At 33.2% G+C, this 25,096-nt stretch overlaps 1 protein-coding gene and 1 long non-coding RNA gene across 2 annotated transcripts in view; one reads left to right on the top strand and one right to left on the bottom strand.

Moving 5' to 3' along the window:
- The window catches only part of LOC128022003 (uncharacterized), an 80,182-nt gene that overhangs the window by 12,049 nt on the left and 43,037 nt on the right, over nt 1-25,096 (bottom strand). The window lies entirely within an intron of this gene.
- LOC128021986 (forkhead box protein G1-like) lies at nt 134-3,366 on the top strand. Its single transcript, XM_052609184.1, has one exon. The coding sequence runs from the start codon at nt 1,373-1,375 to the stop codon at nt 2,378-2,380; it is 1,008 nt and encodes a 335-aa protein (XP_052465144.1). The 5' UTR covers nt 134-1,372; the 3' UTR covers nt 2,381-3,366.

The following is a 25,096-nucleotide window of genomic DNA, read 5'->3' as shown; positions in this document are numbered from 1 at the left end:
CTTATTGTTAAATAAAATCCATTTAATTTTTTTTTATTTATTTATTTTTTGCTTTGAATATATTAGCCATTCCACCAATTTATTAAAAACGAATTAATTTCGTTTCAGTAAACCTTTTTTATATTTAGAGTTTATGCACAAATAATTTCGGTAATGCTACAATACAGCAAGAGATGCAAGCAGCCTTCAGACAAGAAAACAATTCATAATAAAACATTATGCTTTGGCTCCGAAATCATGCATTTGTTTAACAAGGATATTCATTTAATCTCAAAATGTTTGTAGTGTGAATGGGGGGAAAACAACAACAACAACAAAAAAAAACATTCAGAATGCAATATGCAAAATTTAAAATTAAAAAGATGTTATAGATTAGACGCGTAATTAAGATTATTCTAATGCAGTTTGAGGAAAATAACAGACTAACTGATCGATTAAAAAACAAACGAACAAGTAAACAACAGTGCGAAACCATTGCGCAAACATCCTGTCTGAGATGACTGAACGCAGCGCACTGGAGTCACACTGATTTCTAAAAATGCCATAAATTAGACAAACGTAACTTCTGCACTCCTCTAACAGGATCTCCGTGGATTTGTGACACTAGAGGCGCACTTGGCTCAGCCTGCGCGCTTTTACGCACAATATGAGCCGGGTCTAATGAAAAAGCTTATAGAGCACGATTTTCAGTTTCAATTTGGATTGCAATTTACATGCAGAAATAGACGTTTGCGTGAATATGATATGTAATGGTTAGGGTTAAGGGTGTGTGGTAGATGCGTATCATATGCACGCCAAAACTGCGTATGCAAGTCAAACAGTCCATTTCTACGTAAATGAGAGCATTATCCTTTATTATTCTAGGAAAGCCTACTAATCAATAGGCTTGGACTGGTCATAATAATACACAACATTGCATTGGATCACACAGGATAGCATGTAAGTTTTAGGGCCGTATTATATAAAACCCTAATTTGAATCCCTTAAGTATTATTAAGAGCCTTCAGCAGAACTGTCCGACTTGGATCATTTAAACTGTATGTTAGAGCGATTCAGGTAAGCAATTATTGGTCCCTCCTATTCCGGCTACGTGATCGGTGACGCGCAGGAGACTCTCTCCAGACTCCCGCGCGCACGGGGCTCTCCGAGCATTATGATGGAGTGAGCCGAGACTACTGTCCAGCTTCCAGCAAGAGAAGAGCTCCTCCTCCCTCTCCTGCGATGAGGTAGTTGGTAAGACCGAGCGCTGGTTAATCACCAATTTCTCGAGTCCGCGCGTCTTAAAAGTGCTGTCATGCATGCAGCGTCCCCGCCGTCGCGCGCCTGACCTCCTGCGTTTTCAACCACGGCTTTTGTTTGTCCATCGTCCGGTATGGGAGATCAGAGTGAGCCGAGCATGGTGCAGAAGTCGACATCGTTCAGCATCAAGAGTCTGTTACTCCCGTCGAAGTTTGACGAGGAGAGCGCGGAGCGCATCGGCAGCCCGGCACCCGTCCAGGACTTAGACAACCCCCCGGAAGCGTCCGAGATCGAGCCCGCGCTGCGGGACGCGGATGAACAGCCGTCTAAAAAGGTAAAGAAATTCGACAAGCCTCCGTTCAGCTACAACGCGCTCATCATGATGGCGATCAGACAGAGTCCCGAGAAGCGGCTCACGCTCAACGGCATCTACGAGTTCATCATGAAGAACTTCCCGTATTACCGGGAGCACAAGCAGGGCTGGCAGAACTCCATCCGGCACAATTTGAGCCTCAATAAGTGCTTCGTGAAGGTCCCTCGGCATTACGATGATCCCGGGAAAGGGAACTACTGGATGTTGGACCCCTCCAGTGATGATGTGTTTATCGGCGGAACCACCGGGAAGCTCCGCCGGCGCTCGGCGACCTCGCGCGGCAAGCTGGTGATGAAAAGGGGCCTCCGCTTCGCGCCCCTCGGACTCGGACTGGGCGAACGCCCGAGTAACCCGCTCTACTGGCAGCTGTCTCCGTTTTTACCCCTCCACCACTCGCACTATAACGGCTCCACGCACGGATTTCTAAACCAAGGACACGCGTACGGATCGTTTCTCCCGGGGGTCGAGCCGCTCGGGAACGGGGACATGTCTCGCCCCATTCTGGGAGCCTCTAGCGGGAGTATAAACGGGTACGGTGTGTCTCCGTCGTCCGCCGCCGGATTACTTTCAGGGCACAATGGATACTTCGTAGCGGGCGCGCAGCAGCCTCAGCCGCTCCCGAGCGCGCAGGGATACGGCATCTCCAGCTCTCCGTCCCCGCTGCTGTCGGATTCCCTAAGAACTAGTTTACCGTCCTTCACATCACCGCTTTCTAGCGGACTTCTGTCTCAACACAAACGCGTCGCGCCCAATTCGTTTCTAAGCTGAGCGTTGCGCGCCCTCTCCAATGGGAATATCCAAACTTTCCTCGAAAACCGAAACGTGCAAGCTTTCCTTCTGAGTGAGGACTGTGCGTCTGGATTTTTTTTTTTTTTTTTAGTTTTTGTCTATTTAAGATTATTTTGTAATAGTAGCATCATGTTATGCCAAAGGCAATAACCGTATGTGTTTCTTTTTCTTCCTTTTTTTTAAGTATTATTTATAGTATTTCTTTGTGAATGATGGTTTTGTATTTATTCGAAATGTATTTTTTATCCCTTGTTACTGTGGGATAGCGTTATTATTAGATGTTTGGCACATATTATTCGTTTAGTATGAATAATTCAATTTCTTATTTATGTCTCAAACTGTGAATGCGCCTTAATATCTTAAATCAGGGTTGAGCGCTCGGACCGTCTCAGGTGTGCGTTCTGACAATGAAACATTATTATTATTATTATTATTAGCTGTGTAAACCTGAAATATGGTAAACAAATGAAAAATACACTTATATGCAAAGTTTTCTGAATTCGCCGGTCGGTTAGTGTGGGCATGTGTTCAGAGGGGTCATGCAATGACTTACTATAGTAAAGCTAAGCTACTGAATTAAAGCACTGTATACATGTATACTGTCACATAAAATACTGTGACGACTCGAGGATTTGTTTACACACATGACAGTAAAACCGTTTTTTTAATGCAAGGAGGTGATTAAGCACCAAAGACAGATCATTCATGTTTTTTTCTTTGTTTTATGTAACATCCCTGCACATCAATTTGCTATCATGACATTATGAAGCCATTATTCTAACTCCGTGCAAATCAGAAATGTGATTTCTGTTTATTGCCCTTTTAACCAACATGTGATTTATAGTTCTGCATCTTTAGTCGTGAGTCATTTAATGTGCAGATTTGTACTTGTTTGTCTTTTTTCATGTATATATGCCTGAACTTCAGTTCAGAACAAAGAAATAAAGTATTGGAATATTTCTGTATGAATGCAAACGCGTCTTTTCTAGCCATGCAACACAAACTCGCTTTTTGTGCCAGCATAACTCAGCTCGAGGGTTGCATTTAGCTTCTCACGCATTATTTTAAATGCATTTATTAATGCATTTGATATGCATGCTAGAAATGTTAAATATGGTCTTATACTGGAATATTTTTGTCGTACAACACAATATGCAATAAAAAAAAACATTATTACGTCACTGATAGGCTATTAATTTATGATGCATGTATAGTTTAAAGTGCATCCAATTAAACGATTTAATTCAGAAATTGCATAGCGCCAACCATAATATTAACGAACTAATGCGATGTTTTCACGTGCCAAATGAATAATAAATAGGCCTAGTTTAGATATAACTGGCTTTAGGCGAACAATCAGCTAAATCGCTTCACCTGCGTCATTCTGACCCATGTCCAATAGAAATAATGCTGAACTTACTGTCCAGATGTTCCTGAAACTTCAGCTCCACGTGTCCTGCATCGAGCAGAAGTGAAACTCTCATTGAGGCACAGACAATATGAAGTCCCCAAACCCCAAGACACCTTCAGAGGAGCAGGAGAGACATTAATGTGCTCAGACAGACGTTCAGAGGGAGGGACTCACGGACAAAGCTCTGTTCCTATCTCAACTCCTGACTCGAATATTACAAATACAAGAAAATCAATCAATCAGTAAATGAAGCCACTGCTAGTTATAAAAGTAGTGGTAATGGTTCTATTATTTAATGCATTAACTAACATGAACAAACAATAAACAATACATTATTCGTCTTTGTTAATGTGAGTTAATGGAAATACAGTCGTTCGTGTTAATTCACAAAACATTAACTAATGTTAACAAGCACAACTTTTGATTTTAATAATGCATTACTACATGGTGAAATTAACATTAGCTAAGGTTAATAAATGGTGTTGATGTATTGCTCATGATTAGTTCATGTTAACTAATAATGTTAACTAATGATCCTTATTGTAAAGTGTTACCAAAGACTGTTTTTTAAAACAGGTTTTGGCGTGTCACAATGTATGTATTATGTATTGGTTCATTTATTTTTCTTATTAATCTGAAGCAAAGGAAGTTAATAAATGCAACAGCTTGACATTAAAGGAATAAACTTGTTTTTTTTTTTATTAACTTTACAGTTAAAAAAAACGAATAATTATAAAGTAGCCTAATTTTTTTTTAGAACCTAATGAGATAACCGATAAAATCTTATTATTATTATTTTTTTATTTTTTTTGCTGACATTTGTTTTTCAAAATCAATCAAGGCCCAGTGTTCATGTATCTATGTATTTACTTATGCATTTATTTTACATTGTTTTGACACAAAAGGAGGCTTATTTTCGCTAAATTTTAATTAAAAAAAGACCCGGTTTAAACTTAGCCTATTATACGTATTATACGTATATTTTATAGGTAGTTTATTTATTTATTGTACATTCATCTGAAGCATGAGGATGCTAATAGGGAAGAAACATGCCAAGTCATCTATGTTACCTCGTCCAAACAATATTTACAGATAAATAAATAAATAAATAAATAAAAACCCTGTTGCATTTAGGTATTTGGTTTTAAATGCATGCAGCAAGACTACGAATAAAAAAATAAAATAATATGCAACAAAAAATTTCCTTTTAAGATAAAACAAGATCCAATTCGTTTTCTGGGGAGAACCAATGTAGGCCTAATCATAAATAAATAAATACAAATACATTCTCCTATTGAATCGTCCAATACTTTGAGCTGCTTTGGTCCTTCATATTTTAAAATCTTTCAAGATTTCACCCACAAGACGCGTCATGACGTCATGACGTCACAACAGGTTTAGCGGCTTAACGCAAGATAGATTCAACTCAGCTCCTACAACATTGGCTTGGTCTTGATGAAGAGATGTTATACAACAACAACAAATTAAAATAAAATAAAACATTCAATAAAAAGAACAAGAAGATAATTTAAGATGTAAATCTACTCCACGGGTTCATGAGCTCTTTGTAAAACCTCTTAATCTTCAATTCTTCAATCAGGGCCTTAGCTCCTAAAAAAATAATATATAGTCAAACTAAAATGTATTTAGACACTTTCAACATTTCTCACATTATAAAAGTTTATTTGCTATCATTTAGGAAATGGTAATGCAAGATGACAAGAACTCAGAACAAATTAATCCTGATAATATCAGATAACTTTAATATAGCTATCAAAGGTATGTAATGGATTACAATAAACCAAAAATTCACTGTTAGTATGAGTATATTTACACAACTATCAATACTTTGTTGACCAATAACCAAGCAGTGCTTAATTCAGTTCAGTATGTGGTGTAAAAAGTTCACATTAGCAATTAAAGAAAAAACACTTAAGCAAAACTTGGTCAGGACAAAGTGTCTAAATATTTTTTTAAATATTTTTTATACTCAAATTATTTGTCAGTTTTACTGACATAGTTAAAAAAAAAAAAAAAAAAAAAAAAATTATATATATATATATATATATATATATATATATATATATATATATATATATATATATGTTTATTTATTGTATAATATGTCACAATTGATTTTATTTTACTATATTTACTATACTTTAACTAAAGTGTTCTGCACCCACCAGTAAAAAATATTAAAAAACATTTTTGGTCTGACTCTGGATTAATTCTTGTTAAAACTACAAAGTTATTCAGTCAAGAGCAGTGAGTGATTTTCTTTCTTTCATTTTCTTGGATTAACATTACAGCTGCTAATAATAAATTATGCGCGGTCACTTTAAGAGACAATGCAGCCATTATAATCATACAAATCCGATTTATTTCTCTGTTTTCATTCACTTCAGACATAAGCACAGTGTTTTTGATTATACTCTCCAATAACTATGTATTTTGACATCGTTTTGTACGTATTTGTCGGTACAAGAGCAAGAAGAGTCCAGTTTTGGTGTTCAAGGCTTTGAACGCGTGTCGCTGCTGAATTGGGCTCTTTCACATCCTTTTCTGTTTGCATGTTTGAACTGCAATTTGTATTTGTTAGTTCGGGTGCATATACTCAGTTTAGTTTTCCTGTGTATGATTGCTTTAAACCCTTTTGATTGTTTAAACTGGCAAGGCTTAAAAACACTTGCAAATGATAAGCTTTCATAAAATGCGTGACTGTGGCCCGTAAAATGCCCACTAGCATCTCCCACATCTTATGTTGAACGTAAAAGAAGATATTTTGAAGATTGCTGATAATCAAACGGTTGGTGGTTCCCATTGACTTCCATAGTATTTCTTTGCCTACTATGGAAGTGCAGAGCATTATGGGTCGTTTAGGGATCAAAACAGCCAGTGTCAGATGGACATCATAGTGAAAAACCCTACACAATTAATGATAACCAGTCAGCAGAATAATCGCAGTGTGAGACTGGTGTTTGTATGGAAATAAACACATCATAATCCACTATAAGGTAAAGTTTCATCAGAGTGAATTGAATAAAGGGATAATATTCACAAAACAGACAATAGAAGCTGTCTAAACACATCCACATCAGCTCGACCATGTTTATTTAGTTCAAAATGCTTTTATGGCATCACTGTAAATAATACAAAGAAGACAATAAAGATGAGAATAGACCAGCTATGAACTACGATTAATTAAATTTACAAAAATGTAAGTCTTAAAGTAACAGTATTTGACATAAAAAACAAATATTACAAATTAAATTTTATGTAATAAATGAAAAGTTACAGATTAAGTAAAAATGCAATGTTTAAAACTATTTCCAGGGCAAATCAGGATAAAATAAAAAACATTAAAAATTAAATGTAAATATACAAAATAAAATAAAAAAACTAAAGAAATTTTCTTTTAACAAATCAGGGCTTCTGAAAATATATTTTAAATGTTTATAATGTCCTAATGGCATGAGTTTTTAGCTGAATTAAATGCAGATCAAACATATTTTAACTTACAAAACAACAGCACAAAAAAAAAACAAAAAAAAAAATGGCAAAATGTGCAAAAATTATTTGACAAAAACATATATTGTGCATAGATTTGATCAATACCAATACAGGAGTTTACAAAGTTGGTCTTTGCAAAAAAAAAAAAAGAAAAGCATCCTAAAACCAATACGGCACAATAGAGACCATCGGTTTAAAACATCACAGACGATGAGATTCTGACCTCTGCTTGAAAGCGTGCAACATTTATTTGCACAATTTAGCGATTTCTCTTTTTTAGCCACAGCAACAATGCATGAAAAACACATTTCCAGCGAGCTCCAGCTTTATGACGTGATGTATATTGTACACACAATCCCGAGCAACGTAAACAGGCGCCATTTACTATAAAGCGCCTCCATTAGTAGAAGCCATTTTGAGCGTCGTTCAGTGACGTGTGAAGATCCAGAGAAAAGACCAAGACCTTCACGTTCTGCATGTCGGCCGATTTAACTCCAAAGCATTCAGGCCACGCAGGTCACAGGCCTTCATGAAGATCTCTTGTTCCCATGAACTCACACCACACACAAACACTTCCTCTAGCTAATCCTTTTGCAAAAATATACTACATTTCTGCTTGTGTTTATGACTTAGACCAAGGCCAAACCCATCAAATGCACCATGCATTCAGTATAAACTGTGTTTTTATGAGTGCACAAGTTTTTTCTCTCTCTTTTTATTCATTGACACTTACGTAAAGTGAAGTTTGTCAAATGTATCCAGTGCCTAAACGAGTAAATTTAAATTAAAAGGAAATTCAGTAACCCACTTAATGCCTTAACATTTATTTTTAATGCATTAATTATGCATTGTAATCACTGTTAAAAATTAACAAAAATGCATTGCATTGCATTATTTATTACTAATTTCTTTCTAAATTGCATATCAACAAGAGCAAACATGAACTGCTCTTTTAATTCTGTAAATAAATAATATAAAATTGCATGCATTTTTCTTGAACTGAACAAAGTATTTAAATGGAGAAGGTTACATTGAAACATGCATTTTAACATTAGATGCTAAATACACTATTGTTTAATACAAAATTGTTCTATACACAGTATTTAATGCAGTAAAATTAGAATTAACTGTAATTAAATGAAGAGTAATCCCTTACTTTTAACATTTAAAAAGCAATTATAGCACCTTATAATGCAATGCATGATCTCATGATTTAATCATAAGGAATACTTCTTAATATATATCATTACACCTTTAAAACATAACAAACCTTCAAATATTATAATGCATTTTAACTTATACAATTATTTATGAATAGAGATAATGCATTACATCATACGTTATGAGTTCCTTTATAATGCATTATATGTAAATACTTTAAGTGTTACCATGCAGAAATTAGACTGTTTTTAAACCAAATCTAGCGAATATATAAGCAAAATTAATATTATTATTGTTTAGTTAAATGAATAATTAATTGATTATTAAATGAGTCCATCAAATGAGTTAAAAGTGTAACTTACCCAAGAGGTGAGAATATAAAATAGGGTGACAAACATCTTCCCAAGTGTGTAATCTTTTATTTTTTTATTCACAGGAGCAGCAAACTGTGCAGACAATTAAATATATCTGGCTAAAACACATGGTTATATACTCTACATCCGTCCTGGAGTCGTCCAAGAGTAATGAGGTCCGACAGGGTGCGTTTCCTAAATGTGAAACCCCTCAAACCTACTTGACTCTGAGAAGAGCCATTAAGAGCCGAGAATTAACCCATGCTGGACCAGAAGGTACAAATTAGTTAAAATAATTATTTTAGTACCATTTAACTTTGTCATTAGTTTATATATATATATATATATATATATATATATATATATATATATATGTAAATTTCTTCTGCACCCACCAATAAGAAATATCAAAAATTATATATAAAAATGATATCTGGTGTCTGAATTTTTTTGGCTTGACTTTATGTATGTATAATTTTTTTTTTTTTTGTGATAATTTTTGATATTTTTTATTGGTGAGTGTAGGACACTATAGTTCAAGTGAGGATAGTGAAATAAAGTAAACTGTGACATATTAAACCAAAACATTCTTCATACAGTGGACTATCAGTAAAATTCATACAAAATTGGGACCAAAAAGGATAAAAAAAAATAAAAAATAATATATATATATATAAATATTTATATATGCTAATGCTTTTTGTCAAAGTTTCATAAATCCTAAATAAAAGTGTTTTACTTTGTCCTTTAAATTAAAGATGGATACTTTTTAGGAACTGTTTAATTTAATATTTATTAATCTTCCACCAAAAATATAATATGATATATATATATATATATATATATATTATAATTTTTTTTTTTTCTTCAAATGTCTGAATGCTTTTTGGTCCCAATTTTTTATCAGTTTTCTTATTGTTACCCTAAAAATTTTATTTATAAAATAATACAGCATATATAAAGTATATAATAAAGTAATATATTATAAACATAATATATCATTTATATATATATATATACAGCAGATATGTTAAAAGTGTGAAAGAATAAGCACACAACCTGCAATGCAATCACTAATTAGTTATAAACTTTATAATAACTTATTTTGAATTACCCGTGTGACATTTTAATACATTTTACATGACCACAAAGATCAAATGAATCCCCAATTGTGAGTTCCCTGACATCAAACAGTTAGATATCACATTTAACTCAATAATTGTAGATATAATTTCAAGCATTTTCTTCAAAAACAAATAAATAAATAGCCTCCAAAACAGATGCGTTTGACCAGTTAAGAACTAAACAGTTGTAAATGCATTTCCAGCTCGAACTCTGTGTCAGACCAAACCCGTCTCTCCGGTCGCTCCTGATGTGCTTGACGACTTGTGAACTAATCAGGGTAACGAAGAGCCCGTCACGGGGGTGAAGGGGTTACACAAACACCAATAATCCTGCGGGACGCTGGGAAAGCTCCAGCTTCTGTAACATCTGCGTCCAGTTTCAGCAGCTCATGTGTGACAAATCACATTGATCAAAGGACAACAGTTTATTTTAAAGCACGAGGCCTGAAAGAAGGGCTCTGACCCCGTAATGAGCGCAAAACCAGCTGCGATCCAATCAACGGCGCAAGAAACTTCATTAAGTCTTATTAATCGTATAACAATGAAAGTTTGCTTTTGAATGGAGCGCACACGGCTCTCGGTGCAACCGAACTCTGGTGCATCATAGTTTAATGAAACCATTTCATATCTGAATGATATATTATTTGGCTGGGACGGGGTTAAAATCTCTGTGCACCCCTGGTTCAGTCATGTTGAGATGTATTGGGTCAGACAGGCTGAATGGACGCAGAATGCGAGCCACCTGTGGATTTGCACAATAGTGAGTAACAAAAGGCCGAAACGTTATAGTCAGACCTCCGTGACAGACGGATATCGGGAGTAAAACGTGACTAAATGAACGTATGGATCTGACTAATTGTTCACAGGAACACAGCTGAAGCTGGAATTTAGCAGTATATGGATTTACATTTGTGCATTTAGCACACGCTTTTATCCAAAGCGATTTACAGTGCATTCAGGAACTCCATTTACTATGAAGCTGAGAGGCTTTCGGGCCTGAAGGGTGCACAGGAAGTGACATCATTCCTACACCAGAACAGGAAGACGAGTGAGGCTCCGCAGTCCATTTGAACTAATGTAAGAAACAAGATCTTAAAATGTTAACCATAAAGAAGTCTGTGCTGTATGTTACAGTGTTTACTGTCACTTTTGATCAATTTAATGTGTCCTTGTGTTGTTTCATTTAATTCAAATATTTTTAAATGCATTTTTTATTAGATTATTTGATGACATTTGGAAAAAAAATAAAAATAATATATATATATATATATATATATATATATATATATATATACAATATATATATATATATATATATATATATATATATATATATATATATATATATATATATATAATAAACAAATAAATAAATATATATATATATATATATATATATATAATTGAAAAAATAAGCAATATAAATAATATAGCAATCATTTTTGTCGTTATAGCAATAATGGTAATTTTGAATGATAACGTTGAATAAAAAATAAATCAATAAATGTTAATAAAAATAACCTGAATCAGCAAAACTATAAGATTTTTGGCCTTGTATTGTTTTAATTAAATAAAAAAATATATTTAAATAACTTTATTTATAATAAAATATTAAACTATTAAATATAATTGACAAAAAATAAAAAACCTAATAATAATAGTAATTAGTAATAATGGTATTAAGTTATACTTTCAGCTGAAATAAAAAATAATAGTAATTAATAATAATAATAGTAATAAAAAAAAACAATAAAATAAATAAATTTCTACATATAAATTCTACATTTATTATAACAGCCTAACTCAGCAAAATCTGTTTTATAGCTATTTATTTATTCATTAATTTAAACTGTATGAAACTTCAGTAATTGCTAATCAAACACTGCATACATTTAGTTTGACTCTGATATTTTTTGAAGCTGAAGCATAAAATTTACAAAAAAAACGCAATTATTATCATTCATATTTGTTCTTTAATTTTTATCACACACACACACACACATACACACACACACACACACATATATTCTGATACTCTATATACTATTAAATAAATACATAAATGATGCTACTTTACTCTGTTTTATACTATAAACACTAATTGACTATAATCAGCATATTAATTCTCAGATTTGTCTTTGAAAACTATCATTGGACTGAATGTGCAGTGATTGGGAAGAGTTTTCTCCCTCTAGAGGTCAATGAATGAAACTGCAGCGTCCTGAGCACATCTCAACAGAGATCACTTTAGGCCAAAGCAGCAACAACAATTACATAATGTTTCTTGTCTAGAGAGGAACAGAAACACTCGCTTTCCAAAATTACAGCGGTCTGTTTTGTAATCTTTGCTTGACTAATACTGAACACAGCTCAGATCGAGGCATTAAAGTGTGTGCATTGGTCTGCTGCATTTGTGCTACACGATTCATTCTTCATTGTTTAAAAGAACAGCATGTCGAACAAACATATTTTTATTTATTTTTATGAAAACAATTTCTCAGTAGAGAACAGATGGATATTTTGTTTAGATAGCATCAAAATTCCTGGAAGCAGCAACATATGCATGAAAAATGACATGATAAATAAATACACAAATTATATTATACTAAATAAAATAAAGGCATGAAAATAATTTGTTTCTTGAAATAATATAAAAATAAATTTCTAAAATATTTAAAATAAAATAATAGCTAAATATGTACCACAAATTAAATTATGCTTTGATTATTTTTTTATAATGAAACAGATGGTAATAAAATAAATGCTGAAATATATATATAAAATCAAAGCTGAATATTTACTTGTTTGATTAAAAAAATAAATAGCTAAATAAATAATGTAAATAAATCAATAAAATTAAATAATAGCTGAAAAATATATCAAAAATCAAAAGAATAAGATAATAATTTTTATTTATTTGATTTATAATAATAATAATAATAATAATAATAATAATAATAATAATAATAATAATAATATTATATATATATATATATATATATATATATATATATATATATATATATATATATATATATATATATATATATATATATATATATATATATATATATATATAAACAAATAAAAATGACAAACACACAGTGGTAAATAAATACAACTTTAACTATAATTCAAATAAAAATAAAAAATAAAAGCAAAACTACAATAGCATCTCAAGGATACAAAACTAAAACTGCACATGATGCATGATGTGATTAATTGATAAATGTATTTCACTGTGACCTAAACACACAAATGCACAGCACCAATCCTCTTTTTCCCCTCTCTTTCTGTCTGAAGCCTGAGGTTCAGCATGAGTCTTTAAATCTGTTGCACAAACAGCTCTCCGTGTTTGTTTGCGTGTGGTTGGGGTTGTTTCAGGACCTGCGTGTGTTTGTGCCATGAGCCTGATGGAATCACTTGATTGTCTAAAGTTAATGCATTGACAGTGTTTGTGCACTATGAAGAAAATCAATTCAAACGTTTGTTTGGGAACACGGCCTCCATTAGTGACTGGTTGAGCTAGAGGAATCTGACAGACTTTAATTAATTCAGGTTCAATAGACGGAAGATTACAGCCGTGTTTGTGATGGATTATAGCTAACACTTACTGAATAATGTGCAGCACTCTGCAATCTCAGCTGCTTTTTTTTAGCTTTTTGCTTGTCTCACCAGAATGCATTTATTTGATTAAAAATACGGAAAAATTCTAAAATATATGTTAAATTTAAAATAGCTGTTTTCTATGTGAATATATTTTAAATTGTAATTTATTTCTGTGATGCGTAGCCGAATTTTCAGCATCATTAGAGTCTTCAGTGTCACATGATCCTTTAGAAATCATTCTAATATGATGATATGCTGCTCAAGAAACATTTCTGATTTCTGTTGCTTCAAAAATTGTTAAACTAACAGCTGGTTTATAATTAAATTATGAATAAAAAATTGAAAGGAACAGCATTTATTTGAAATAGAAATCTTCTGTAACATTATAAATGCCTTTAATACTGCTTTCAATCAATTTAATGTGCCCTTGCTGAATACATTTTTTAATATAAATAAGATCTTACTCACCCCAAACTTGTGTGTACCATAATATTCAAAACTATTTTTGAATTTGTTTCTTTAATTTTGATTTCATGCTCCCAACAGCCAAGAATTATAAACAAAAATCACAAAACACACAATTACATTTTTAATATTGTAATAATTAAGAATTTTAATCATTCTGTAGCCATCTTAATATTATAATTGTTCATTATTTATTATTTTATTATTGAATTAAAACTTTAATATTACTAAAAAATAAATTGTATTAATTTTTTATAATATTTACAATATTAAATTAAATATATTGTAAATTAAAAGTTGTACATATGGATAATATACACAAAAAATAATAGTTGTTAATGACTAAATTGTTAAAATGAATGTACTTTACTTGCACAAAACTAATATTCCATATTAGTATATATTAAAAAATATTGTTATATAATATAATAATATATTGTTTTGTGCAAATAATTATATTAGTATACAATATATGTTTATATTAGTATACAATTTTAATATTATAATATTATAATTTATTATTAAATTCAAACTTTAATACTATTCAAAATTTAATTTTATTCATTGATGTATTATTTATAATATTTACACCAAACAATAAAAAAGTGTTAATAACTAAAATGTTATAATGAAAACTGAATGTGCTTTATTTGCACAAAACTATATAAATTATTTGTTTTGTGCAAATAATTATATATATATTCAATATATTTTTATATTAGTATACAATTTTAATATTATAGTTGTAATTATGAGTATATTTTTTTTAATTATTTATTATTCAATTCTGACTTTCATAATATTCAAAATGTGAATTTATTCACTTACTTATTATTTATAATATTCACATCCCAAAATAATAATAATAATATAAAAAAATAATAATAATCTTACAAGTTATTATTTTGTTGTTGTTGTTGTTTTCCCCCAAGAGCAGCCTGTACTTATAATCAGAAGTGCATGATTTACATCAGAAACCCAGGTGAAATCCGTCCGTCGGGGGCTTTATGTCAGCGGCGCTGAACGGGTTAACTCTCGATGTGTGCGTTGGGAACATCCTGACCTACATCCGTTCACCTCCGCTGCTGCTCTAATCTGAGTCTCTATCAGAGCGGGGTTCATTCTCTCCGCTCCTGAACTCATTCAAGGCGAGTTCACATTCAATTAAAAGCCCCTAATCTGAATTTAAGTAGCGTGCTGGTGAATACGTCACATAACGCGAGGCGCGAGCATGAGCGAATGGATTAGCTATGTTGTAATGCGGTGAGGAGTGGTGTGGGGCCACGCGAAAGGGGATTACGACAAACGTCGTTATCGGGCACTCCGGAAATGACGCTTTTTTTTTTTTTTTTTTGCTGTGAGCAAACGCTCTTATTTAAGTAGGGTGACGTGAACTGGGTGGTTTAATTTAACAAATAGATGAGGAGGTTTCAGAACCGTTTAAAGTCAAACAAGAGCCGCAATGTAGCACTTTAATGTCCTTGATGGGAACTTAGCATTTTTAAAAGTCAATACAAAATACTGTTTGCAAATAATAATTCAATGCATTTATACGTGCAACAGGATATTGCACCATAAAAGACATGTAGGGCAGGACTTTATTCATTGCAATTAATTTGTTCATGAAGAACATGTGTTAGGTGTAGAGTTTAATAGAGATGTCCCTACCAATATCTACTACTAAATTGTCCCCAGCAATAGTTTTAATCAAATTAAATATACGTGTATGTAACCACTGTTATTTCACCTGTTTATGAAATACCATTAATATTACCTGAGAAGTTAAAGAAATAAACTAGAAAACTGAAGACGAGAAAAGAGGAATAGATGAACTAAATCAATCGAGTGAGTCATTTACGCTGAAATCGCTTGGGGGTGCGTTTCCCAAAACCATAGTTGCTAACCTGTTAGCAACTTAGTTGGTTGGCAATGGGAAATTGTATTGCAACCAACAAAGTTGCTAACTTAGTTAGCAACTATGGTTTTGGGAAACGCTCCCCAGAGTGATTCATTCATTTTAAGCGATTCACTAGCAAAAGCATCACATCGCAACATCGCTTGTAATGTTTTTTAAAAAGCACGTAGGTTATATTGATGGGTGAAACAAGATTTTCGAGACTCAGAATCAGTCAAATAAATAATAAATTTGAATATATGCTAAAAACCAGAGCAGTATTGGATACTTACAAATAACCTAATACACAAAAAATAAAATATAAATTTATTTAAATATGTCAAAATATCAACATCAAATTACATTTTAAATTTAATTTAAATAAATTCAAATGAAACAGAAGGCGAATAAATCATTACAAATTACAAATATAATGTCAAGATATACACACATCAAATGTTAAATTCATACATTTTAATTAAAATGCAAATAAATGCAATTAATTTTAAGAACTCGCAGAAACGGAAAGGTGAAGATGTGCAAAAAAAAAAAAAAAAATCATACAACAGAGGTTTTGTGAAGTTTTGCTGTTCTTGCAGACAAATTTCATGCTCAACACCATAACGTTAACACACACACACACACACACACACACACACACAGAGCCTGTGACAGGTGGCAGATTCTGCTCAACTGCTGTTATATACACAAATCATTTGCTCCTGCATGTGGCGAAACGGCGAACAGGTCAAGACACTCTATTGAGTCTGTCAGCGCCTGAGAGACCCCACATCGAGAGACCATTAGTTTGCAGGCAGCAGAGTGTGTGTGTGTGTGTGTGTGTGTGCTATCACTGTCCCATCACTTCAGGGATCAGCTGAGTGAGATTACAGAGATGTTGAGTCCTGCAGAGAGGATTACCGGCCAAAATCAAACCAAATCTCTCATATTATGTTTGTGTTATTCAAAAGTTTACAGAGGAACAGCTTTTGTCCTCATGAGCCTGTGCCAACTCGAACCTTGATGAAAAATACAACAACACGAGCCAGCAACGACATGAAAAGATCAGCGCCAACACATGCAGCTTTGATTTATTGGATGATAAAATACTTTCTCTTATCTCGGTTTCATTTGCAAACACTATAATGAAGATTAAAGTCTAAATACTCTCTGTGAAGTATGTACAAAAACACTTATTTGTCCATTTGAGCAGCACAAACTCACACAGTAAAGCCAGATTCCGGGAAAGTCTCTTTTTGGAATTCTGAAGAAATTATATATTTCACACTAAATGTCAACATAAACACCAGTTCCCACTCATACATGCATAACGTGATGATAGTATGGAGCTGGCAACAACAAGGTCATGGGTTCGATTCCCAGGGAATGCATGAATTAATAAAAAAAGGGAAAGAATTCAGAACTTGAATAAAAACACGTGTCAAAATGCACTTGCAATTAAAATTTGTGACTATCACTTTGTAAAGTATAGCTAAAACACTTACAAAATACACATATTCTTCAGCTTTACATCTCAAAAATATTAAATGCACATTTTAATACATTTCCAAGTTAAACTCTTAAGGAATGGAATACATGAACTAATAATAATAGTAATAATAATAAAATGCACCTTTTTATCCACCTCATTCAGTTTTGCTTTGCTGTAACAAACATATATGTTTAAAACCCTAAAGAGACATTTTTTTTTAAAAATTTAATTTCCAGGTTCAAATCCCAGGAAATGCATGAACTAATAAAAAAAATGCATGTTTTGAATTCAATGTAAGTCAATTTGGATAAACGCGTGTATTGTTAAATCCATAAACGCTAATTTTGTTTGAACAAAAATATGTTTAAACAATAATTTTTTTATACATCTACTGGCTCATTTCCCAAGAAATGCATGAATTAAAAAGAAAAGAAAAAAAGGCATGACTGGAATGCAGTCAAAATTGCTTTTGATAAATGCATGCGTTGCTAATTACATGGATATAAATTGCATTATTGTGTATAAACATTTTTACAAAGATTTTCCAAGAAATGCATGAACAAATATTAATAAAATATATATATTTAGGACTTTAAATACATGCATGCATTTAAAGGTCAGGGCTTGTTTTCATCCATGGTAAACAGCTTGGATGGTTAAATAAAAGGGCATGGTGACTAAATGGAAAATAGTTAACCAGATTTGTATGCACACACACACACACACACACACACAAAACAACAACAAACAGGAAAATGCATTAAGAAGACAAACAGGGTCAGTTGTGTTTTCACATGGACTTGCGAGCATTAGTTTAGAATAATCAAATCATCTGAATCGAGATCGGCAGTGACATTTGTTTTCAAACCCTCGGCTCTCAGATGAAGAGCGTGAGTGGAGTGACAGGTGCTGGAATCGGAGCTATTTCACGAGCGCGGATCTCGCGCACATAGCTCCACTTCCTCATGCCAGACTGACCCAGGGCCCTCTTCTGGATAAACATGTCTGACCTCCTCAGCATCACCACGCATCACATCCTTTTTTAGGCCAGGCCAGACACCCAGCGAGAGGCGGGGGAAACTCATCTGCCAACAGACATTTGCCTGGGAGAGGATTGCATTAGTTTTTTTTCCTTTTGAGGGCGGAACAGGCCAATTGACTGCGAACTAATCTGTCCCACTGTCGCAGTCTGTGCCGTTCCACAATGTCGGTACACAGTGTACAATTGTATTTATAGCCTGCCAACTAGACTTATCTCCGTTATGTAATATTTACGACGGCAGCCACCCACATTACTCTCTCTCTCTCGCTCTACATTATGCTAGCTCTGTCCCGCCGTGCCTGCTGGGTGATTTTACTCACAAGCTCCAGCCAAGCAAGAAACATCCACAAATACTCAGCGCTGGGAAATTGTGCTCGCTCGTGTACCAAAACACAGACGTCCTCAAATACACAGTTCAGATGCTGCTTCAGACAAATTACGTCTTCCGTTTAGGCCTCGGTGCAGATGTGTCCCAAATAGTGGGTTAGAGAAGAAATGGTCAAATTTAGAGCAACTGGGTTTGATTAGGATGGAAAATCATGTCTATAAACAAACGAACAGCGATGCATTTACACTAGAGCAGAAGTCAGGAGGGACTGACAGCAGAAATGTGCAGCTGGTTAATTATTTAGTGAGAAATGTTTATTATTAATGGTGTTTGCAAAGGCAAGAGTCGCTATTACTACTGCTCATATTGGGGAACAACCCTTTAGCCCCAAGAATGAAACTTTGACATGTCCTGCAGCGTTTGTGCTCCAGGCCGGAGCGATTCCTCAAATTCTGAGGTTTATTGTGTGCCAAAAATTTACTAATGCAAAGGTTTTCAAACTTGCGGCCACAAGGGGGCGATAGAGAGTCTGCGGGAAATCTGAGACAAAATATTAATAAAATAATTTTAGTTTTACTTTTTTCCCCCAGAGCTTTTAAAATGAACACTAAAATATGTTCAACATTTTATAAAAAAGTAAATAAAAATAAAAATGTATTCTTAAAAATAGTTAAATAAATAATTAATAATAATGATACGTTTTATTAAACATTTTTCAATATGTACAGAAATATCTTTCAGATTCATATTTACTGTAGAAGGCACTGTACAAGATAAACAATTTAAAATGTTAGATAGATTGCCTATAAATCAGCTAAATCAGCTCTTTAAAGACGACAATAATATCCCTTGCAAAGTAATTATCATGTTTGTGAGTTTTTTTCCGTATAAAAGTTTGAAAATCCTAAATTGACTTGAAAAAAAAAGTATGTAAATCAGAAAAAAAATCTGATAAATATATAATGAATTAATGATGAATACATTTATTTTCCACCATTAAATTAATTGCCATTTTAATTGCATATAAAAAATATCTTCTATTCAAGAACCGCCCACTTTGGAAGAAACCGTCTGATTGACATGTGGTGTGACCAATCACAGATTTTGTTTGTATTTGATACCACAATAACATACCAGAGTCAAATAAATCAATATGAATAAATAAACATAATTTAACAGACATAATACAAAGCCCAATAAGTAGTTATTTTCCTAAATATTTGATTTAAAGTGCCTAAACAAAAGCAAAAACTTAATGCCACTAACTTTCAATCCAGTGACTACTTGTTTGTGAAAAACGGTCGCACAAACACAATCGATAAACGAAAAGCAAATGACTCCAGAAAGTTGCTTAAAACCAGCCAATCAGATTGTCAGACACTGAATATAAAGTATGTGGGCGTGACCTTTAATTTAAAGCCAATCGACCTCATAGACATCTTCACAAAACACCACATCTGATGTGCTAATGTAGGTCAAGTGTTGTTGTTAAGGGCCAATCCGTTCAGATTAACAGCCTCCTGAAGTCCTCAAGCCCAAACATACTTCAGCAGCTGTCAACATCAGCACAAAACTGCACTTTCCCCTCACGAGGGACTGCAGAGGTGTTTCGTAACAGGAGCAGTGTACCAAAAAAACATTCAGAGGTGACCCGGCGAGACCCTGGAGCTCATTAAATCTTCACAGTTTCTTTATCACAGGCCTGAAAAGAAGATACGGTTTCCCGGCTCGATGCTGAGGGCTTTTAGCGCCCCAAACACGTTCAGGTTCAGCTCAGGAATGTGTGACTCAATAAGGCCCCTTATTAACACCTTTTCCCGACAAACTGCAATCCTATTCTGGAGGACAGCAGGAGAATATGGAAGGTCTATGGGGCCAAAATTAAAAATTTATTTATTTTTTTTTAAACCGAATGCATTGCATTTGACTGTCAACATTCACTGTTTTTCCATGTTAATGTGACAACATGCACAGCAGCCAATGAAGTTGCAATGGTATATAAATCGTATACAGGCGTCATGTTTGACCGAGTGCATTGATGCAAAATGTTTCGTTTAAAGACTTTTGGCCCCGTTCACCTTCCATATGAGAATGTGCTCAAACACGCAAGGTAAGGGTGTCACGGTATCGTGCAAAGTATAAAGGAATGATGACAACTCGACCTGCCTGAAAAAGCCATTAGACATTGTGATGGGGATTATTATTAAGTATGCAGGGATATCAGATTTAAACCTCGCGGTTCTCCTCCTGTGCATTTCACGCTTCAGCTCCTGACGCTTCTCCTTCATATCGGCCCTTTTGAAATATACATCAGCTCCTCATGCCATGCATTAAATGCTGGATATTGTCTCCTTTATTGACAGTGTTAAACATCCAATCACAATGCACTATAGACAAAGCAATGAAGTATTTTGCTCCGTCTGTATAAAGTGGAAACCATGCAAGAGACCGGCTTTAAACAGTTACACAAATGGCTCTCAGACTCAAAGGGAGGAGCAATTAGGATTTGAGCTTTTGGCTGTGAGACGCTGGCGAGCCTGTGTGCAAACAACGCTCACCATCAACCAAATCACATTTGACAGCAAACCCAGAGCCTTTACTAACAGACTGAAAGATTACAAGCGACCAGCGCATCTGTGATACTACATACGAACTCAATAAGCACATGCATTAGCAACCCGGACGTGATGATTAGATCCACGGTCTTTCTTGGGAAGAGCGAGTCTGTGTTTGTTTTATATGGAGCAACAGAAAGGCCAGGGTCTTTAATGCAGGGTTCATAATCTTCATAGATCCTGTCAGCACACACAAGCAGAGAGGGATCAAAACAAAACCTGCGGCCAAAAAACCAACTCTCTCTCCGAGAACGAGGTCGTGTCTCAAAACAAGCACTGATCAGACTTGGCAGGGCTCCTGAGTCGCCTTAGTGAGGTTTTAGCCTCGCTTCTCATTCATTTCACAGTGTAGTCTATGTTTACACACTTAGATGAACCCATAATCGCTTTCACCCGTATTGTTTTACTGATATTAACACTTTTAGGATTGCTTGATGATTATCGGTTCATTCAAATCAGATAAATACCATCTAGGTTGCATATCATTTAGACTATTACTTTTTATAGTCATTTATGCTTGAGTTACAGAAATTGTTAAAGAATTCAAATGTTTTCTGTACTGTTGCTGTCGAATGATTATTTAGTTTTTACAGAAATAATACACTGTTAAATAATACAGAATTAAAGATAATATTGTATTTAAAAATATTGTAATAATAATAATTTGTAATTATTAGTATAATGTTAAAATCAAACCATTTATACTTAAGTAAAAATAATAATAATAATAATAATTGGTATAGGTTGTAAAATAAATACATTTAAATAAAGCTGAACAGATTCTGTGTTTCTGTTATCAGACACTTAAAACAGAAATAATCTGTATCATATAAAAAAACATATAATAATATTAATTATTAATAATTATTTCTATTGAGCAAAAGTACCTGATTTAAACTGAATATATTTTCATTTAATATTCATTTAAAAATTATATTTAATTATAATTTATTTTATTTATATTTACACTTTTTCAATAATTAATAATACAAAAAAAATGGAATCCTCAAATCAGTTATCAAAAACCAAAACGCATAAGTATAACAATAATTATAAAAGATTCTGAATATCTGTTATCGGAGACTTAAACATAAAAAAAATCTGTATAATAATAAAAACTGAATTATTACTATAAAAAAAATCAGATCAGGTGCATAAATGAGAAATCACCAAACATAACGTCAAAAAGTAAATTAAAAATAAATAAAACAATAATTATTATCAAAAACTAAAAAACAATAAAAATAATAATTATTATAATTTATTATATAAATTAATTATGCATTTATTTAGTTATCTATCATTTAGATTTTTATTGATAATTTTTTTTCATTGAATTATCTCACATTGTTTTGTTCATGCAGAACAATCAGAAAGCATTAATGGAATCTGTATCGGTTGTTAAAAACAAATCAATCTGTGTGAGGTCTGTGTTTGTCCACATGACGGGCCCCGGCAGGCCCTCGCCGCGATCGCTCTCTGTATGTCTGAGTTGCCATTCAAGCATCAAAGCACATTTAAAGTTGTTCAAAACAAACAGGCCGGCTTTCTGCTGCCGCAGCTCCCAGTAGCCTCGGGTTTGTCTCATTCTATCCTTCTCTCTCTCTCTGTGTCTCTTTCTGTGTGTCTCTCTCTCTCTCTCTCTCTCTCTGTGTCTCTCTCTCTCTCTGTGTGTGTCTCTCTCTCTCTCTCTCTCTCTCTCTTTCTCTCTGTGTCTCTGTAGCGAGCGCAGAACATCGTGTTCTGTGAGTCAGTGGAGCTCCAGGCCCGTGGGGAACAAGCGTATTTGTGGCTGAGCTGAGGGGCTAACAGAAACGGCCCGGTTGCTTTGACCTATACTGTTTTAATAAAATCCCTCCGAGCGTAAACACTGCTGCGGGGCCAGACGCTGCTGTTTCGTAACTTGTGTCCCTCCATTAGATCAGTGTGAACCTTGCTGGGGTAAACACACGTAACTACTGAAACACATGAGGCCGAGCACAACTGAGACCCAGATACAACACTCTTGATTCAATAGAGTTTAAGCTCCAGCAGCTGTGTCTTGATCGGCTACTGATTACCACAGAACAATTCTTATATATATATATATATACTAAATTTAACTACTTAATATTTAATAACAACATAATAAATAATCAAATACTAATGTGATTTGAATGGTGAAATAACATGATTTATTTTGTGTAAATAATTTGGCACTGAAATCACATTATACAACAAAAATAAAATTAATACTATTATTAATTTAGCAATGTACTAAATCATATATATATATATATATATATATATATATATATATATATATATATTAAACTTAAGTTTTAATTCGTGTAAACTTTTTCATTGAAATTTTAAATGCAGCATATTATTTTTATTCTAATTATTAAAAATATTAATTAAAATAGAACTAAATGACCATTAATGATTTATCTTGTAGATTTTAATGTAGGTTTTTCTATATAAATAATATGTAAAATATTACTTTGTGCAAATATAATAAATTTTGTTATAATCGTTTTATATATATATCTACATTTTAAATGTAGTATATTTAAACAAAATTTAATAAAAGAATTATAATACACCTTTATATATATATATTATTTTTAGTTAGTTAATAGTGTTTATTAGTGTAAATATTATAGAATAAAAAAATATATATATGTATTTTTATTTTATTTTTTTAATGTAAAGAGACGATTTTCCTCACAGACATAAATGACCGTCATGTATTTGTTTCTCTTACCATGGCAGGATGTTGTTTGCGTGTTTGCAGAAACATCTGATATCCATGTATGAACGTCTACTAAACAATAAAATGTCACACAGCCGAACAACTAAACACATAAAGAAACTTTCTTTTTTTCTTCTTTTTTTACCTTTCTGATCTCCAGAACCTCCAGGCAGCATGAAACTAATCCAACAACTTATGAAGGACATTTTAAGATGTTTATTTCCTGAGAAATGTAAAGAAAAGGCTGCAGTGCTGATGTGGGCGTGGCCAGTCGTTTGTCATTAACGAGCTGTCAATCACAGAACTCACTGCCCCGGGACAGACCGAACAATGTGAGCTGACCTCGGCTTTCAGGGGTCACGCTCCCCAAAACTGTGTGAGAATAAACTCATGCAACAGACCATTGGAGTATTTGAGGAGTACAGTGTGTCCAAATGATACGCTTTATTGCACATCGTCTTCTGAAGGTTTCTATCGAAGGGTTTGTTCATATATCATTCGCCTGCTTTTTAACAACATTTTTCATTTCCTAAAACAAATTTGTGACAATGCATTCTTTGTTTTCTGGCTGATAACAGATTTTCTGATTTATTAAGGGATAAGAAGAGAAATCCAAAATCCCTTCTGTTAAACCCTTTAACTTTAATGCCAATTAAACAAGGCTGGCTTTATTTAATTTTCAAATACATTTTCTGGAAATTGATGCAAATTGATGCATATTTAGTTCTCTAATGAACCATTTGCATATTTACACACAATTTCAGAAATATTGCAATACAAAACATTGTTTGCAATTTTGAATATAATCAACTGAGAGTACAGGGATATCTATTAACTTAATTTTTTAATGAAAAAATCAAGTTTTGCATTATAATCCTTTAAAGTTTAAACAGTGTGTTTTGGGCTACAGCTGTCATGCTTAGCTGCCTAATTCCTCTCACAGAGTTACTCCAC

Source organism: Carassius gibelio, chromosome A11, assembly GCF_023724105.1.
Source record: "Carassius gibelio isolate Cgi1373 ecotype wild population from Czech Republic chromosome A11, carGib1.2-hapl.c, whole genome shotgun sequence".
Classification (NCBI taxonomy): Eukaryota; Metazoa; Chordata; class Actinopteri; order Cypriniformes; family Cyprinidae; genus Carassius; species Carassius gibelio.
This window is presented reverse-complemented; position numbering and strand designations above follow the sequence as displayed.

Coding starts and splice junctions, on each gene's coding strand:
- LOC128021986 (XM_052609184.1), top strand. CDS start 1,373: ATGGGAGATCAGAGTGAGCCGAGCATGGTGCAGAAGTCGACATCGTTC.